The sequence below is a fragment of the Microcaecilia unicolor genome, chromosome 2, assembly GCF_901765095.1.
Source record: "Microcaecilia unicolor chromosome 2, aMicUni1.1, whole genome shotgun sequence".
NCBI classification, from domain to species: domain Eukaryota; kingdom Metazoa; phylum Chordata; class Amphibia; order Gymnophiona; family Siphonopidae; genus Microcaecilia; species Microcaecilia unicolor.
Window position 1 is genome coordinate 524,561,649 of NC_044032.1, and position 16,522 is coordinate 524,578,170.

At 41.2% G+C, this 16,522-nt stretch overlaps 1 protein-coding gene across 1 annotated transcript in view; it reads left to right on the top strand.

Moving 5' to 3' along the window:
• STIM2 (stromal interaction molecule 2) overlaps positions 1 to 16,522 on the top strand; it is a 214,865-nt gene that overhangs the window by 48,072 nt on the left and 150,271 nt on the right. The window contains exon 2 of the mRNA XM_030191262.1: positions 10,949 to 11,079. Within this exon, the coding sequence (XP_030047122.1) occupies positions 10,949 to 11,079 (131 nt within the window). The remainder of the gene's footprint in view (positions 1 to 10,948; positions 11,080 to 16,522) is intronic.

A 16,522-nucleotide genomic window follows, 5' to 3' on the forward strand; every position in this document is an offset into this window, starting at 1 on the left:
CAAATGCCTTGGATTTGGCCGGGTATGAGATCGCCGGCATTAGTTTCCATTATCGGCGAAAACCGATGCCGGCCATCTCAAACCCGGCCATCTCTGACATTTGGCCGGCCCCAACCGTATTATCGAAGTGAAAGATGGCCGGCCATCTTTTTCGATAATACGGTTCGGGACTGCTCTTTGCGGCGCCGGCCAAATAGATGGCCGGCCATCTATTTGGCTGGTGCCGTTCGATTATGCCCCTCTGAGTCATTCAGTTATCTTGTTTCTGGTGAGCATATTACCTATTAAATGCATTTACAGTGAAGTTCTGACAGTTTGCAGGTGATTTTGCTTTTTTTTTTTTTTTTAAGAAAAAGCTATGTCACAGGCTACCTGTTTCTGAGTACAGTATTCGTTCTTTTACCTGATACTTAACTATCCAGACCAGTCCAGACTAATGGGTTATGTCCACCAGTGGAAGGAGACGGAGAAAACAAATAGTTCCAAGTACTTCGCTCTTAAGGACATTGTGCAGCTTGGAATTTTCATTATTTTTCTCTGTCTCCTAGCGGATGGTGGACGAATTGTGGAGCTCCTGTTGGATGCCTGGCTGGCAACTCTGGACCTGGGTTTCCCATGTGTTGTTGGAACAGGGATTATAACTGATTCCCTGCTTTTGGATGGAATGGATCATCTCTCAACTGAAGTGACACCCGGTGATACTGGATTCCTCCTCCCCCCCCTTTCTAGCTCCATTTCTGCCCTGTGTGGCGGTTTGGAAAGTGTTGTGAGGCTAATCCTTACACAGCAAGTATATGTCTTTATTTGCTTTACCAGAGCAAAGCTACTTTTACCTCAGTGTTGCAGGGCTGAGCGGGCGGCCTTCCTACTATGATTTGTTCCTGAAGGGTCTCTTTTGGGTTTGGAGGTTTCCTGTTCGTGGGAGCTGTTTAGATGGCAGCTAGTTCTCTAATTTTAGCGGGACAGGGGTATTTTTGGAGCCTGGTACCCGTTTGCATGACCGGGGTGTCACCCAATTTCTTTTTCTTGTGGTGTCCCCTCCTTACTCTTAGTTCTTTTTTGCCTTGTTCTGTTCTCTCCCTCCATTGCAGTATTATCCCATTCTGTCTTGTTCCCTGCACAGTGGAGCTTGAAACAGATTAATCAGAACTTCGTTCCCCTTGCATGCCACATAATGGGACTTTTAGTGTGTATAAAGGAAGTCTTTTTTTTTTTTTTTTGGTTTCATTGTTTTGTGATTCCTTAAATTTAGAAGGTATATATAAAAGTTGTAAAAATAAAGTTTAATGATTGCTGAACAGTAACAGTGAATGATAGGGCAGTTCTCTGCTTTGAAAATCTTAAAATCTAAATAGGTTATTAAGGCTGAGTTTTTTTTATAAAGCGGAGCAATGCATTGATTTCTTATTTATAGGCATTAATGGAAGGGAGAGCTTTGATGGGGAAAAATGAGTTGGAGACTAATGAAATATCATCTCTAAGAACAGAGTCTGAAATTAACTGGTGGCTTAAGGAACTGGCACAAGGTTATGGACAGGCATGCCAGCTGGCTTAACATCACTGATGCCTGGGCTGGGAAACCAATAGCAAGGTAAACATTTGATTTGAATTACTTGAGGTGGGAGGGAGGTTGTTTCATATAGAGTAGTCCACAGACTTAGCAGGGGTGCTCAGAAAGGGCTATTTAAGTAGATCAAGGCAAGAAAGACAGCCACACACTGGTTTCTGAAAACAACACACAAGCCTCTATGGGAGAAAGAAGACAGAAGCTGGGACCAGAATAGATGGTTTGCAGAAAAGTTTGGTAAGCAGACTAAAAAGCTCACTTGGCCCATTTAGCCAGTGGAATCCAATTGGCTTGGGAGCTCCTCGATCTCAGAGGGCTGTTGATACAGGAAATGGACCGTGACCACTGGAGGCCAGTGTTTTGTCAAAACTGCATCTGTGTCTAACGGTCCCAAAACTTTCTATTCCGTTCAACATATAGAATATCTGTATATACATATGAGTGTTGTGTAATATCTTATAGTTCTCCATTTAAGTTATGTCATGTGAAATAGTTATTTTTCCAGAACTGTTTCAAAGCTGTGGCTGTTTTAATTTTTAAAAAGTGTGTCTAGTGCCAATGTTATCTGAGAAAAAGAAAGGAAGAAAGCAGTTGAGATTAAAGAGTGTGGGTATGTTTGGTTTGGTGGGGGAAGGAGAAGGTTGAAGAGATGCTGCAACTGGGCATCAAGCTTTGTGGTGTCGGGCTTAGTGTTTAAGGTCCTTTTAGTGGAATGGAGAAGTAGCCTTGTGGTTAAGTCAGTGGACTCAGAACCAGGGAAGCCAGGATTGAATTGCACTTCTACCACTGATGTTCTAGCGGAGTGCAGGAGTGGCCTAGTGGTTAGAGCACCGGTCTTGCAATCCAGAGGTGGCCAGTTCAAATCCCACTGCTGCTCTTTGTGATCTTGGGCAAGTCACTTAACCCTCCATTGCCTCAGGTACAAACTTAGATTGTGAGCCCTCCTGGGACAGAGAAATATCCAGTGTACCTGAATGTAACGCACCTTGAGCTACTACTGAAAAAGGTGTGAGCAAATCTAAAAAATAAATAAAGCATTTCATTCTTCATTGCCTACTCCTGGGGGAATTCTGGTCAAAGGTTTTGAATATTCTGCTTTGTTTTTGTAGTGTTTTTGCACAATTTTCCCCATATAAAGCCTGAAATCCTCTCTGTCTTTTCCCGCCTCAAGTTTTAGCCTTCCCAGTTCCCCTTCTCTCCCTCTAATTCCCAGCAATACCATTAATTCTGTCTCCAAAGTCTTCTCCAAATGCAGTACCCCCACTTCTCATTTTCCATTCCTTCAGGCACACAACCCCACCTCTTTCTTTCCATTCCCTCTCCAGCTATCATATCTCTTTCCCATCCTCCCCCATGACGCACCCTCAAGCTTGATCTCCCCCTACACCAGGGGTACACTCTCAGCTTGTCCTTCCCTCTCCGCAAACCCCTACCCCAACCCTATGGCATAGTCTTGGCTTTCTCTGCTGCCTCTTTTCATCCCCTTGGTGCAAACACTTTCTCTGCCCCCTCAGCTTTCTGTGCCTCCCCTCCCATCCCCATGGTGCACTCTCAGCTTGCTCTGCCCCCCTTCTCATCCCTATGACACTCTCTCAGCTTGCTCTGCCTGTCCCCCCCCCCCCCTTCCCAATCCAGGTGGCACACTTTTTTTTTGCACTGCCCTCAGTCAGCATCAGGTCTTTCGTAGTCTCCCTCCCGTTTTCCCTGTAGAGATTGTGCAGCAAGAGGAGGAGGAAGTGAACAGCTGCACACCGGGCCACTTCCTCATTCTCTTCTGCCAGCCTAGACTCGACTATGTGTGAACCAGACAAGCCTCTATACAGGCCCGCGGCTCAGTGTAAAGTCTAAGCCAGCGGAGGAGGATGGATTGGTCTGATGTGCAGTGGTTCACTTCCTCCTTTTGCTGTGCAGTCTCTTTGGGGGAAGGGGAGAGAGATTGAGGAGAGACCCAATGCCATAGTTTTGCAGAATTCTACAAAGCAACCCCCAAATTCAGAATAAGGTTGGATGCTTGCGTAACTTAATTTAATAATTGGCTGTTATTTGGAGTTAACATCCAATTGGCTTAAACCAGTGTTAATTGGAACCAATTAGCAGATGTGCGCCTGACTGCCTTAGTTGCTATTCTAGAAGTTGGATGTACTAATACTTTTGTTCTCAACATCTAGTGGAGTGTGGATGTGGGAGCAGTATGGGTAGGCCAGAGGCGTGCCTAGGTGTTCTGCGCAAATGTTTTTACATCTGCCTTTGAATGGCATAAATGCTCAAATCTACAGTTAGGTGCGAAACTGTGGACTTATGCTAGTATTCTATGATAGCACTTCTGCACAATAGAATTTGCGTTTAGTGTGCAGCATCTCATCGTCTACATTTTGGCACTCTTTTTTTTGAATCTACCTCCAAGTGCACAATTCTGCACATTTTGCAGAGGTAGGGAATTCTGCACAAATTGTATCCTGTGTAGTTGCGCAAAATTTCTCCAGGTGTGATTGTGATCCTTTTTGGGCAGGGACCCACCAGTTTACCTGAGTTTAACTTGTCTTTAATTTGAATTTGGAAAAGTGTATAGTTAAAACTAAAATCCAAATTCGTGATCTCGAGTTAGTCTGACTCAGATTGGTAGTGACTGGAAGCTGTTAACATCTTATGGTTTATTAAATTTAATATACCACTTTTCCAGGACACATAGCAAGGCAGTTTATAAAACTAAACTTGAAAGAAGAAATGCCATAGAAAGTAGGAAAGAGAAAACATAGGGCTCCTTTTACAATGCCATGCCAGCGATTACCGTGTGCCGAATGTGACAAAGCTCATAGGAATTGAATGGGCTTTGTCACATTTGGCACACCTCTAATCAATACAGCGGCTTTGTAAAAGGAGCTTATAGAAAGCAACACAATCCATTCAATCTAATAACTACAAATAATTATTTAAAAAAAACCCCAGAACTATATATGCGGGTCTGGACCCATCACCCCAACAGACTTATGCTGCTTTTGATTCCAATTAAAAAGCTTTGGTAAACAGATGGGTTTTCAGTGCTACTTTAAACTTTTAAAAGGACAGCTCCAGCCTTAGTGGGGCTGGGTGAACATTCCAAGACAAAGTTTCAGTACAGTAAAAAGTGTAAGTTCAGCTACTATCCAGACGAGCATGGAAAATAGAAGTCATCGACTGAACATAAGCCTGTGGTAGGAGGTATATGGAATAACCAAAAAAGCAATCTAAAGAGGGTTATCGGTATGCAGTATTTGATGAATCCAGGTGAAGCCTTTAAATTGGATTCTGTATGGTATTTGGGAGCCATTGATAACGGAGGAAAGTGGGATTAAGGTGAACAAATTTCTTCGTATAGGATAGAATTCTCAGAGCAGTGTGATGAACTGTTTGTGTATGCTAAATAAGTGATTGGCTAATTACCGATTAGACTAAATTGCAGTAGTCCAGCTGTGAGACTAAGTGCATGCAATAGAGTGAGCTGTCTCATTGAAATATAATGGATACCCTGAAATTGTCTAACGGCAAAGAAACCTTTTCTGACTAGTATACCTACCTGTTGATCAAATGTTAACTCCTGTCACAAAATGTCTCTAAGGTATTTAAAATGAATCACCATGGTAATTTCTATATTATGAAGAGTGAGAATGTGTAGGAGGATCTGCTGGTGATTTGTGAAGCTACTGTTTTAGAATGGTTCAGAAAAAGATGGTTTTCCTAAAGTCAAGTTGAAATGGAGTGTAAGACATTCTGAAGTTGAGATACATCAGGGTGAAGTGAGTCAGTTTAACAAATCAACAGAATATCATTGGCGTAATACAATGCACTAATTCCAAGACTTTGAAAAAGACATTATTAAAGGACTCACGAAAAGAAAACATTACATAACAGAGGGCCAATACTGAACCCTGGGTTACACCACAATATAATTTACGAAAGGTCGAGGATGAAGTTGGTAGACCAACAGTGAAAGTTTTTTTTCTCTAAGAAAAAAAGAAAACCGATAAAAAACAGTCCTAATAATACCAATATCAACTGATACTAGAGTGTTTTATGATCGACAAGATCAAAATCAGCCAACAGGTCGAGCGGTACTACTAAAGTAATTTTCCCCATTATCAGTAACTGAATAAAGATCACTTAGTGCTGTATTTACGGTTTCTGTTCTGTGATCAATGTGGGTGAAGGACATGAGTTTGATCAATATGTTGTAATGACAGTGTGCTCTGCCAATTTAGATACATAACTTAAATTTAAAAATGGACATTAATTTGAAGTATCAGAAGGGTCAAAATTTGGATTCTCAAGAACTGAACCTACCAGTGATCTTTTTTCTAAGTAGCTGGAGCCTCTCCAGAAGCAGTGATTAACGAGCATCATTGAGAAAGCCAGCTGTGACGTGGAATTTTAATTCAAGAAGAGAGGATGGGGTCCAAAGGACAGGGAGTAATCCAAGCTGCCTAAATCAATTTAGTAAAGAAAGGAGTAGTCAAGCTAAAAGAAGACCAGGAAGAAGACACCAGAGATACCCGATGCTTGAACATTTGTTGATGATGAATCAACTGGATGAAGGACGTGCGCTAGATGTAATCTACTTGGACTTCAGCAAAGCCTTGGATATGGTCCTCCACAGAAGACTCGTGAATAAGCTGAAAGGGTTGAACTTGGGAACGAAAGTGGTGAACTGGATAAGAAACTGGTTGACCGACAGGTGGCAGTGGGTGGTGGTAAATTGAATCTTTTCGGAGGAATGAAAGGTGAGCAGTGAAGTTCCTCAGGGGTCGGTGCTGGGGCTTATTTTGTTTAATATATTTGTGGGAGATATTGCTGAAGGGTTGGAAGGAAAGGTGTGCCTTTTTGCGGATGACACAAAAATAGCCAATAGAGTGGATACCCTGGAGGGAGTAGAAACAACGAGAAGGGATCTCAGAACCTTAGAAGAATGGTCGAGGGTCTGGCAGTTAAAATTTAATTAAATATTGACTGGGGTAACTAGTGTTTCCGGTTTCAAAATTACTACCGTAGGACCTCTTAATGAAACCTTTGAGTCTTAATTCCACTTTTCTTTTTTTCTTTTTTTATAATTGCTCTTATTGTGAAATAATAAAGAAATTTCTTTCTTAATAATGTGCAGTGCTCAGTAATCACATGTTACCCCAGCTTGAACTGCACTTGGTAAAATTATGTATGCAACATCATAGCACTGCAGCCCTCCCTACTTCCTTTCAATGTTATTTTCTGTTTCTCTAGGTTTTATTCACCATATTAGTCACTTATCTTAGGGATGCTGCTGTCCTCCGTGCAGTTGATCCTGAACCAGTGCTTCTGGAGTAACAGCTTCATGCCCATGCCCCTTCTAGAATTTAATTAAACTTCACTCCTCTTACATTCATTCAGTTCATTCTTGTAGTTCTCAACACAAGCTGTGTTTCACAGATTGTTTTTTTCATCTTGAGGAGAACCTTACGGGTCTGTGAAAATACAGATTTCAGTTACCCAACCTTCTTAACTTTATTAAGCTGACTGCTCTCATTATTTCTATCACCTCAAAAACAGGTTAAAATGCACTTCTCCATATGTGCATTTCAGTCTAAACAGACTTAATGTCCTGCATTATTGGCATACCTGGCATGAAGCATCACCCCACTCAGAATTAACCGACCAAAAAACGCCAGCGCATGTGCTCTATTTTTATAGACATCACAGCTGATGTCATCCACTTAGAATCATAAATGCACCCACTCAATTTCCCGGTTTAGACTGTGTGGCATCACTGTGTTCCATTGGAATATAATTTGTTGTTCTTTTCTTAATAGTGTCTTAGCGATGTCTCCCCCATTGGGTAAATGGATCTGCGCTAGTATTGCATTCTTTAAATCCTGCACATCATGATTCATATCCATCCAGTGATCCACTAAGGGGGCTTCCGTCTTTTTTTATTCTTAAGTTATTAATGTGTTCAGCTATTCTGTTTTATTTTCCGGATTGTGTAACCTATATACCACTTGTTGCAAGGGCACTATTCCATATACTACTTGTGATGGCTCACAATCCGTGGCTGTGTTGATCCAGTATGGTTTCCCTGTTCTGGGATGTGTTACGAAATTGGTCTGCCAGATGCACTTACAGTAAACACATCTGGAGCAGGGTTTGTGCCCTTTGTCCTCTGCATTCATTTGATAACTCTGGGATCCAAGCTGTTGCTGCTGTAACAATTTCTCCCATGTTTTTCGCTCTCGTATATGCAAAACAAGGATTTTCTTTGAAATTAAGAAGAGACAAATGGACCAATGCTTTATCATGTTTTTATTTGCCCCGCTCGAGTGGAATAAGGTAATATACATGTGAAGGTCTCCTGTTGTCCCCTATCCCTTGTTGTAGGTTGAAGTAGCCACTGTTGATGCATGTTGGAGGCTCTTTTCTGCGCTTTTTAAATCATCTTTACAGGGTACCCTCTGGATCTAAACCGGTTATACATTTCTCATGCACATGTTTTGAAGCTGTCTTCCGTGCCACACAGTTTCCTCACTCTTAAAAACTGTCCTGTTGGAATGCCTGCTTTTACAGCTTGTGGGTGAAAACTTTTATAATGAAGGAGATTGTTAGTATCGGTTGGCTTCCGAAATATAGTTGTGTCAAACCTGTTTTGATGTTACATTATTGTAATGTCCACATAATTAATTGATAGCCCACCTACCGTCGATTCAGATGTGATGTGTTCATCACATCCGTTAATGTATTGAACGAATTCCTCCAATTGTTGGTTATTTCCCTTCCATGCCAAAAATACATCGTTGATGAAGCGTTTCCAAATTTTTATATAAGGACTGAACTTTGAGTTGTATTTTGAGTTGTATACATATCTCTGCTCAAAGTCCGCCATATATAGACATGTGATTGTAGGTGCCACTGTTGCTCCCATTGTGATACCGTGGCTCTTTACGTAATGCTGTTCCTCAAAACGAAAGTAATTTCGTTTTGTCACAATTTTGGCTATTTGATTTAACAGATGTATTTTTCCTGATGACAGATCCATCTGATTTAAGTGTCTGGAAATAAGATCCATAGCCTTCAGATGAGGGATTTTTGTGTATAAGGACACCACATCCATAGATATCAATTGTAAGGATTTATCTTGAATATTTATAGTTTCCAATATTTGAATCAAGTGGGCTGAGTCTCTTAAATATGACTCAGTATTATGAATGATGGGTTGCAAACGAAAGTCTAGATATTGTGACAGAGGCTCGTTTAATGAATTTCTACTTGACACTATAGGGTGTCCGGGTGGGTGTTGTAGAGTTTTATGGATCTTCGGAACAAAATAGATGTGCGGTGTTACAGGGTTTTTTTTGAACAGATATTGAAATTCTTTTATGGATAAAATTCCTTTATCCACTTCTGTCTTCAATAGTGAGCAGATTTCTTCCTGATGTTGAACCACTGGATTTAATTCCAGCACTTAATAATAATCCTGATCCTGTAACTGCCTGTGAGCTTCCTCCCTGTATTTAATGCCAAGAAGTGTAGAGTGATGCACTTGGGGTGCAGAAACCCAAAAGAGAGATACTGAATAGGAGGGGAGAGATTAGTAAGCTCGACTCAGGAAAGAGACCTTGGGGTGTTGGTGTCTGAGGATATAAAGGTGAAGAAACAATGCGACAAGGCGATGGCTATGGCCAGAAAGATGCTAGGCTGCAGAGAGAGGGGCATAACCAGCAGAAGAAAGGAGGTGTTGATGCCCCTCTACAAGTTGTTGGTGAGGCCCCATTTGGAGTATTGTGTTCAGTTTTGGAGGCCGTATCTTGATAAAGATGTAAAAAGACTGGAAGCAGTGCAAAGGAAAGCTACAGAAAATGGTATGGGATTTGCGTTGCAAACCGTACGAGGAGAGACTTGCTGACATGAACACCTTGGAGGAAAGGAGAAACAGGGGTGACATGATACAGACGTTCAAGTATTTGAAAGGTATGAATCCGCAAATGAACCAGACTGGATGGACCGTACAGGTCTTTATCTGCCGTCATTTACTATGTTATCAATAGAAAATGTAACCTTTGGTAGAAGCTGCCAAGGTGGGTTTGAAAAAGAAATTCTTTGTGGCAAATGACTTCAAATGACTGGGCAAGATCTGCTGTAGGAGAGGTTGAAGATGTTTCCCTTTCACCAAAGGAGGTTAAATCTGAAATAACTGTTTTCGGCATGTTAACAGATTTATTAATCAAGGGTGAGTAAAATGCCTTTTTTTTGAACTGTAGTCTTTGTAAAATTGGAGAGAACCAGGGGCCTAAGGTTCTGTCAGATGCATTCAGAGTGTCCTGATGCTGCAGAAGGCGAAGACCATCATGAAACCAGGGTTTCCTTGAGGAAGTAACTGGACGAGAGCGGCAAAGTGTAGCCATTTTGTCACCTATGAAAAATGTTGATTCTCGTTTTACTGTTTCCAGCAGACAGCACCCACATCACAAATACCTTGCTAAGGTTCCTTTAGTGGGTGCTTACAGAATTAGCACATGCTAAATGCTAAGAAGCTTCTTAGCACTTAGCGCACGCTGATGTCTGTTAGTGTGTGCTAAGCTTTAGTAAAAGGTCTCCCAAATTTGTAATATTCAAAACTGTCCTGCTTCATTATAGGCAATCTAGGCAATAGTGCAGCAGAATGATGATTGAATAGCATTCATATCATTTAAGAGGTGACTCTCCCAGAGTATCGTTGCAGTGTGTGGAAGTTTGCATTGTTAGAAGTGTCAAAAATTCTTCAAATCAATTTGGTTCCTGATAACACTCTAGGCTCAAGGAGAGACATGGGGAAGACAAGCCTAGACTTGGGGAGGGAGACACTGCACTATCAGTGTCTTTCCTGTATATTTGTGCTAATCTTTTCATGTGTGTATCCCAAAATGTTATATGTTGATCAACAGTTTCTCAATTCAGATTGATTTCTTTGAGGCATATTGTCAAAGCACTTAGCCTTCCAAAGTTCCATAGGTTTCTATGGAACTTTGGAAGGCTAAGTGCTTTGAAAATACGCCTCAAATTTGTTTCTCTTTGCTTTTGTACTTAAAAATACAGAAAAGATTTTCTTTTAATTGCCTGGATGTTTGGTCTGCAAATATTGCTGATAACTATTTTTGGATGTTTTGATAAATTTTACCATACATATGCTGTGATATCAACAGCATATGTAGACTAATGTATGTAATGTATGGTATTTCTATCAAGAATGCGACTATCAATTTTTTTAAGCAATGTTTGATTTTTGTTTTAGGTCTGTCATCTCTTATGTGCTGAAATTGTTTTCTGTAATTAAAATAATTAGAAGTATATTAGTTTGAATTTTATTTGAAAGTTGCAGTAACCAATCAATTTATTTTTGCATTTCAGAGCAGTGTGTTTCACTAAGCCCACCTTGTCTTACTGAGGATGACCGATTTAGTCTGGAAGCTCTCCGCATGATCCACAAACAAATGGATGATGACAAGGATGGTGGGATTGAAGTAGAAGAAAGTGATGAGGTAGGGGAAAAGGAATCTATTTATCAAACTATAGTGATTAATTGTGTATTTAAAGGACCAATTTCTTCCTGTCTCCATCCCTAGGTCCCACCATCTCTCCCTCTCTCTTTGCTTACTCCCTCCCATTGTTCAGTATCTATCCCTCCCCTCCACCTCAAGTCCATTCTCTCTTATTCTTCCCCAGCATCTTTCTTCCTTCCCTCCCACTGTAGAGGTATATTCAGGAGGACAAACTCCTAATATATATCCAGAGATATTTAGCTGACAAAACACTACTAAATAGCAATTATTCTGGACACGTGTCTAGGGGAAGCATACCTCTTTGATGAGATGGTTAGCTAGCTGTGCTGGAAAAAGGAACAGTGCCACAGATGGAATATATTATGATTTATTAGGTATAAAAGTAATAGTTATCTATAGCAAATGCAAAGCAAAATTACAAAACTGGATTAGTCACCAAAGTATATATAATGATATATGATTATCCGAACAGACTAACTAAATGAGTGATTCCACAACAAATCACAATACTGATATCCTAATGATTATTATGAGAACTTACACCACACGTCTTATGCAAAATACACAGTTAGTAGCTAAATTCACAGACCATAAGTCCTGACATAAAACCAGTCTGTCTCAGACAAAAAGCCAAGAACTAACTATCCCCTAACTGACAGGTAGTAAACCCCGTTATCTCACCTTGCCATCTTTTATGGCAGACTTCCAATGGTAAAGAAGTGGATTCCTCCTTGGAGACTCAAGCTGAAGGCTCAGCTAGTCTCTCAGACCAGGAATAAAGTCCAAGGTCTGTATTCTGGATACAGATGGTACAGTCAGGTAAGGCTGTATATTGTAGCTGAGCTAACCTTGTTAGTTTATTACAAGGTCTGCAGTTCACTGATGTTTTAGGAAATCAGTCTCTCTCTCTCTCTCTCTCTCTCTCTCCCCCCCCCCCCCTCCCTCTCTCTCTCTCTCTCTCAGAGCCTTCTATCCTCCCGCAGGTCTTCTGGTCTTCTTTCTTCTGTTCTCCTTCTTCAGTCCAACTTTGGCATCCATGGGGTCAGATGATACCTGTGGATCAATCATAGACGGTGTAATAATGTCCAGCCCGCTTCATGGTCATGAAGAGAGGCCTTTGTTATAGCAAAGAAAGTATTATCGATGGCATGCAAACCTCCCTGTCGGATCCCATACTCCTGGAGTCATCTGTGTCTCTCTCCTCCATTCTTCCCAGGAGATAACTGGGCTAGTTTTCAACAAATAATATGTCCTTGGATGAAGTCATCATGGTATGCTCAGCAGTAATTTTCCTCTTGTAGCAAAGCTGGTTTCTGATGAATACAGATGTATGCAGGCCAGAGGCAGAAGTATCCATATTGTTATAACAGAATGATTCTGGCTTGTATAGGCCAAGACCAGCAAAGGTGAGATTGCAGGTAAATACTCCTACACCTCCCATCCGAGTCCAACATCTCTCCCTCTCTTCTTCCCTCACATTGCCCAACATCTTTCCCTCCTTCCCCTCCATTATCTCTCATATACTCTGCCTGTGGCCTACTTCAGAGCTTTCCCTCTTAACTGATCTGTCCCGCCCCTCTGACACAACTTCCTGTTTCTGTCAGAGGGAAAGCTCCAGAGCAGGCTGCCAGAGACCAAGAGAAGATCGGGTTTAAGGTAGACCAGGAGGGAAGTGGAGTGAGAAATGCTGAGCCGGGCACTGGGGGAGGGAAAGGAGTAAGGGGGAGAGCTAGACAGGAGACTCTCCAGTGTGATTAATTTTATCAACAGCACAAATGTTTGTGTGTTGTGTTAATCATAGCGTAGCGTTAACGGTGATAATGTGCAACTCGATCAGAAATGTTTCTTGAGTTCTGTTTTTAGTTTGCAGCATATTAAATCTAGATTATAAATTTTTCTCTGTGTGTTCTTGAAAGATTGAGAGGCAAAATTATTTAAAATGTTTTTTGGTACAGTAATGGTTAAGACCATTGTATCCAGTGTGTATAAAACGCTGTAATATTTGTGCTTGGTAACCAGTTATATAATTATATACCTAAAATTCTCCTCTATGATTCCCCTGTATTTGTAGGAGCAGTTATATTGAGAGTAGTGTCATAAATAACTCGCTTTGAATCAGGGGCGTATCTGCGTGGGGCCACATGGGCCTGGGCCCCCGCAGATTTCGCCCTGGACCCCCCTACCACAGACCCTCCCCCTCCCTCCCGCCCGCCACCAACCCGTCGCCGATCTTTGCTGGCGGGGGACCCCAAGCCCCCGCCAGCCGAAGTCCTCTCTTCCGTGCAGGATGCAAGTTTCAACGCTTCCTGTTCTTCTGAGTCTGACGTCCTGCACGTACAACGTGCAGAACGTCAAACTCAGAATTTGGAATTCAGTCTGACGTCCTGCGCGTTGTACGTGCAGGACGTCAGACTCAGAAGAACAGGAAGCGTTGAAACTTGCAGCGGCGCAGCCTGCATGGAAGAGAGGACCTCGGCTGGCGGGGGGTTGGGGTCCCCCGCCAGCAAAGGTAAGTGACAGCAGCGGGGGAGGGTGTCATTGGTGGCGAGGGGGGGGGGTCCGGAAATGGCGGGGGGGGGGATCGGTGGCGCCGGGGGGGGGGCTAAAATGTGCCCCCTCCCTCTGGCCCCCCCTACCGCCCGAGTCCAGATACGCCCCTGCTTTGAATGCTTTCTGATAGCTCTGAATTGGCTGTGGTCTCAAACGTGATATATGCTGATCATGAATCAGACTGCACCATGATTCGTTAATCTGTGACATTTTGTTCTGAACTTGCTTCTAGGTATGCTGGAGGATTGGAAGGTGTAGCATAAAGAACTGTCTATTAAATAGTACATGATTGATATTAAGTATCTTATCTAGTAGAAATTTACAGTGTGTGTGAGCTTACTGTACTGAACATTATCGTTTACATTTTCCATATAGTACACTTATAGATGTTTGGATTTGTGTTTCAGCTTTCTGCACCCCAGTTCTATAGACTGGTTAGATATCATATAGAAGATGTATTTTTAATTGTATCCTAGTTTTTCCAGAGTACAAGCAGGATACGAAGTCCACAGACACATGGGTGACGTTGATGGGGCCCAGGACTCATCCTTGAAAGTGTTCCTTAAGAACATAAATTTTGTCATATTGAGACAGACCAAAGATCTGTCAAGCCCAGTGTCCTGTTTGCAATGATGGTCAATCCAGGACACAGGTATCTGGCAAGATCCCAAAAAATAGATAGATTACATGCTACTTATTCCAGGGGTAAATAATGTAGAAAGCTCTGGATTTGGGGAGATCCATGCTCTACTGAGCCATTCTCTACTGAGCATGTGCAGAAGAATAGAGGCTTGGTAGAGTATCAAACCTTCTTGGTGCCATATCAGAAGTTTGGTGCTATATACCTCAGTACAAGGGCTCTGAAGAAAGGGAGTTATTCTATGGGAAACAAATTAGTGCTAAACTTATTTCACAGCATTGGTGCTCAACGTTCAACGCAGAGGCACAAAAGCATTTTGGCAGACTCTCTGTATTGACTCTGAGTGCAGAAAGGTTTGCTCAAAATTTTTGTGCCATTGTCTTGGCATAGAAGGTTCCTGCACAGATATTTTATAGTGAAATTTGGGCAAATGTAGAGAGTTAGCTCTTGGCACAGGCACCATACCAACCAATTGCCCAGTGGTGAAGACCAAATCAGGATGTTAAAATAGAAGGGCTTTTTCGTAAAGAACTCAAAACATCCAGCTTTTAAAATGCATTATCCATATAAGTCAGAAGTGGGTCTCTTACCATCTGGCTCAGACGAACTTCCTAGAGCTAAGGGTGATCTGGAATGTTCTAAAGTTTTTCAGAGATCAATTGTCAGCAAAATCATCCTTGGGGATCTCTATTATTATTGTGCTTAACACAAAGATTTGCCTGGTATCACTGGATAATTGGAGCTTAACCCAGAAGCTTAAGTATATAGCTTCAACCCATCAAAACTGTTTAGGTCCACAGTTGACTGAAATGTTAGGTTTTGTTTTTTGTTTTTTTTTTAAAGAAATTTGTCCAGCCTTGATGTAACACCACCTAAGGTTCCTACAACAGTAGAGATAACCTATTGTGGCCAGAGTCTTGCCATTTCTAGTTGGGTCTCAGTACTTGTTAATTTTTCCAGTCCTTTGTCTTTAATTCTTGTGTCTCCTGGTACCATTATGTTGAGGAAAATCAATACTATTATCAATTACTGTGATATTGGGTGTCTTATTTATACATGTTTATTTCATTTTCGTGAGTGGAAGCATTCAAAATGGTTTGACTGCTTCTTGTAAAATGTTGTGATTCTAAAATTCCCAAGTACTTTTAACTGTTTATGGGTAAACATTTTATCTGCTTTACATTTTCAAATTATACACTTTCTGTTTCCTCAGTTTGTCTTCCTTTATGCTGATCATAGGTTCGTCAAATCCAAAATCCATATTTGTCTTTACTAGATTCTTACTATTTACTTATTTAATTTAATTTATTGGGATTTATTAACTGCCTTTATGAAGAGATTCACTATGATTAGCAGTGATTTATGTTTAGCACTTGACTTTCCATACTGTTTTAGATCATCCATATATAAGTTGATGACTTTTTATTCTGTTTCGACTCTTCATAGCCCAGTTTTGTTTTGTTCAGGATGTAAGTGAAGGGGATCAAGCAGTGTTTGAATAGCAAGGATGATATTTTTATTTTTATTATTGCTTTTTCAACAGTTGTTCAAAGTGAGCTACTTTGAAGTAAATGAGTTAAATTGAATGGCATTTTGGAAACACCTATAAAATGTCTTCACTGTTTAAACAGATGGTTTCATTTTGATTTTGGGTTATCAGTGGATAGGTGGCAGTTTTTTAAATGTTGGAGTGATATGTGCTGGATGTATTATATGATTTTTATTGTTTGTGCTGTAAGCCACATATTATTATTATTATTAGCATTTGTATAGTGCTACCAGACACATGCAGCGCTGAACACCTGATGCAAAGAGACAGTCCCTGCTCAAAAGAGCTTACAATCTAAATAGTTTGCATGTACAGTGTCCTAAATTCTATCAACATCAAAGTTCAATTAATCCAGTTAGAGAGTCAAGTACCTATGTGTGAACATCAAGGGGGGGGGGGACAGTATTAAATCACCTCTATTGGGAAGCTGTCAGGATGTGCAACTGGGCCATCTCTTACATGATGTTCCTCAGAGCCACTTAACTGACAGGGAATAACATCCTGGTGGACAAAATAGAGTCTTGCAGCTGGTCGAGTGGTCCTTAGGAGTGGCAATCAAGATAGTCCATGAATAGGGGACACCAATGGCAGAAGACAACGACGATTTTAAAGATTTTGTTGACTGAAGTGATGAAACTTCATTTTCCACATCTTTTCCTACTCAGATAGCAACATGTGCTCAA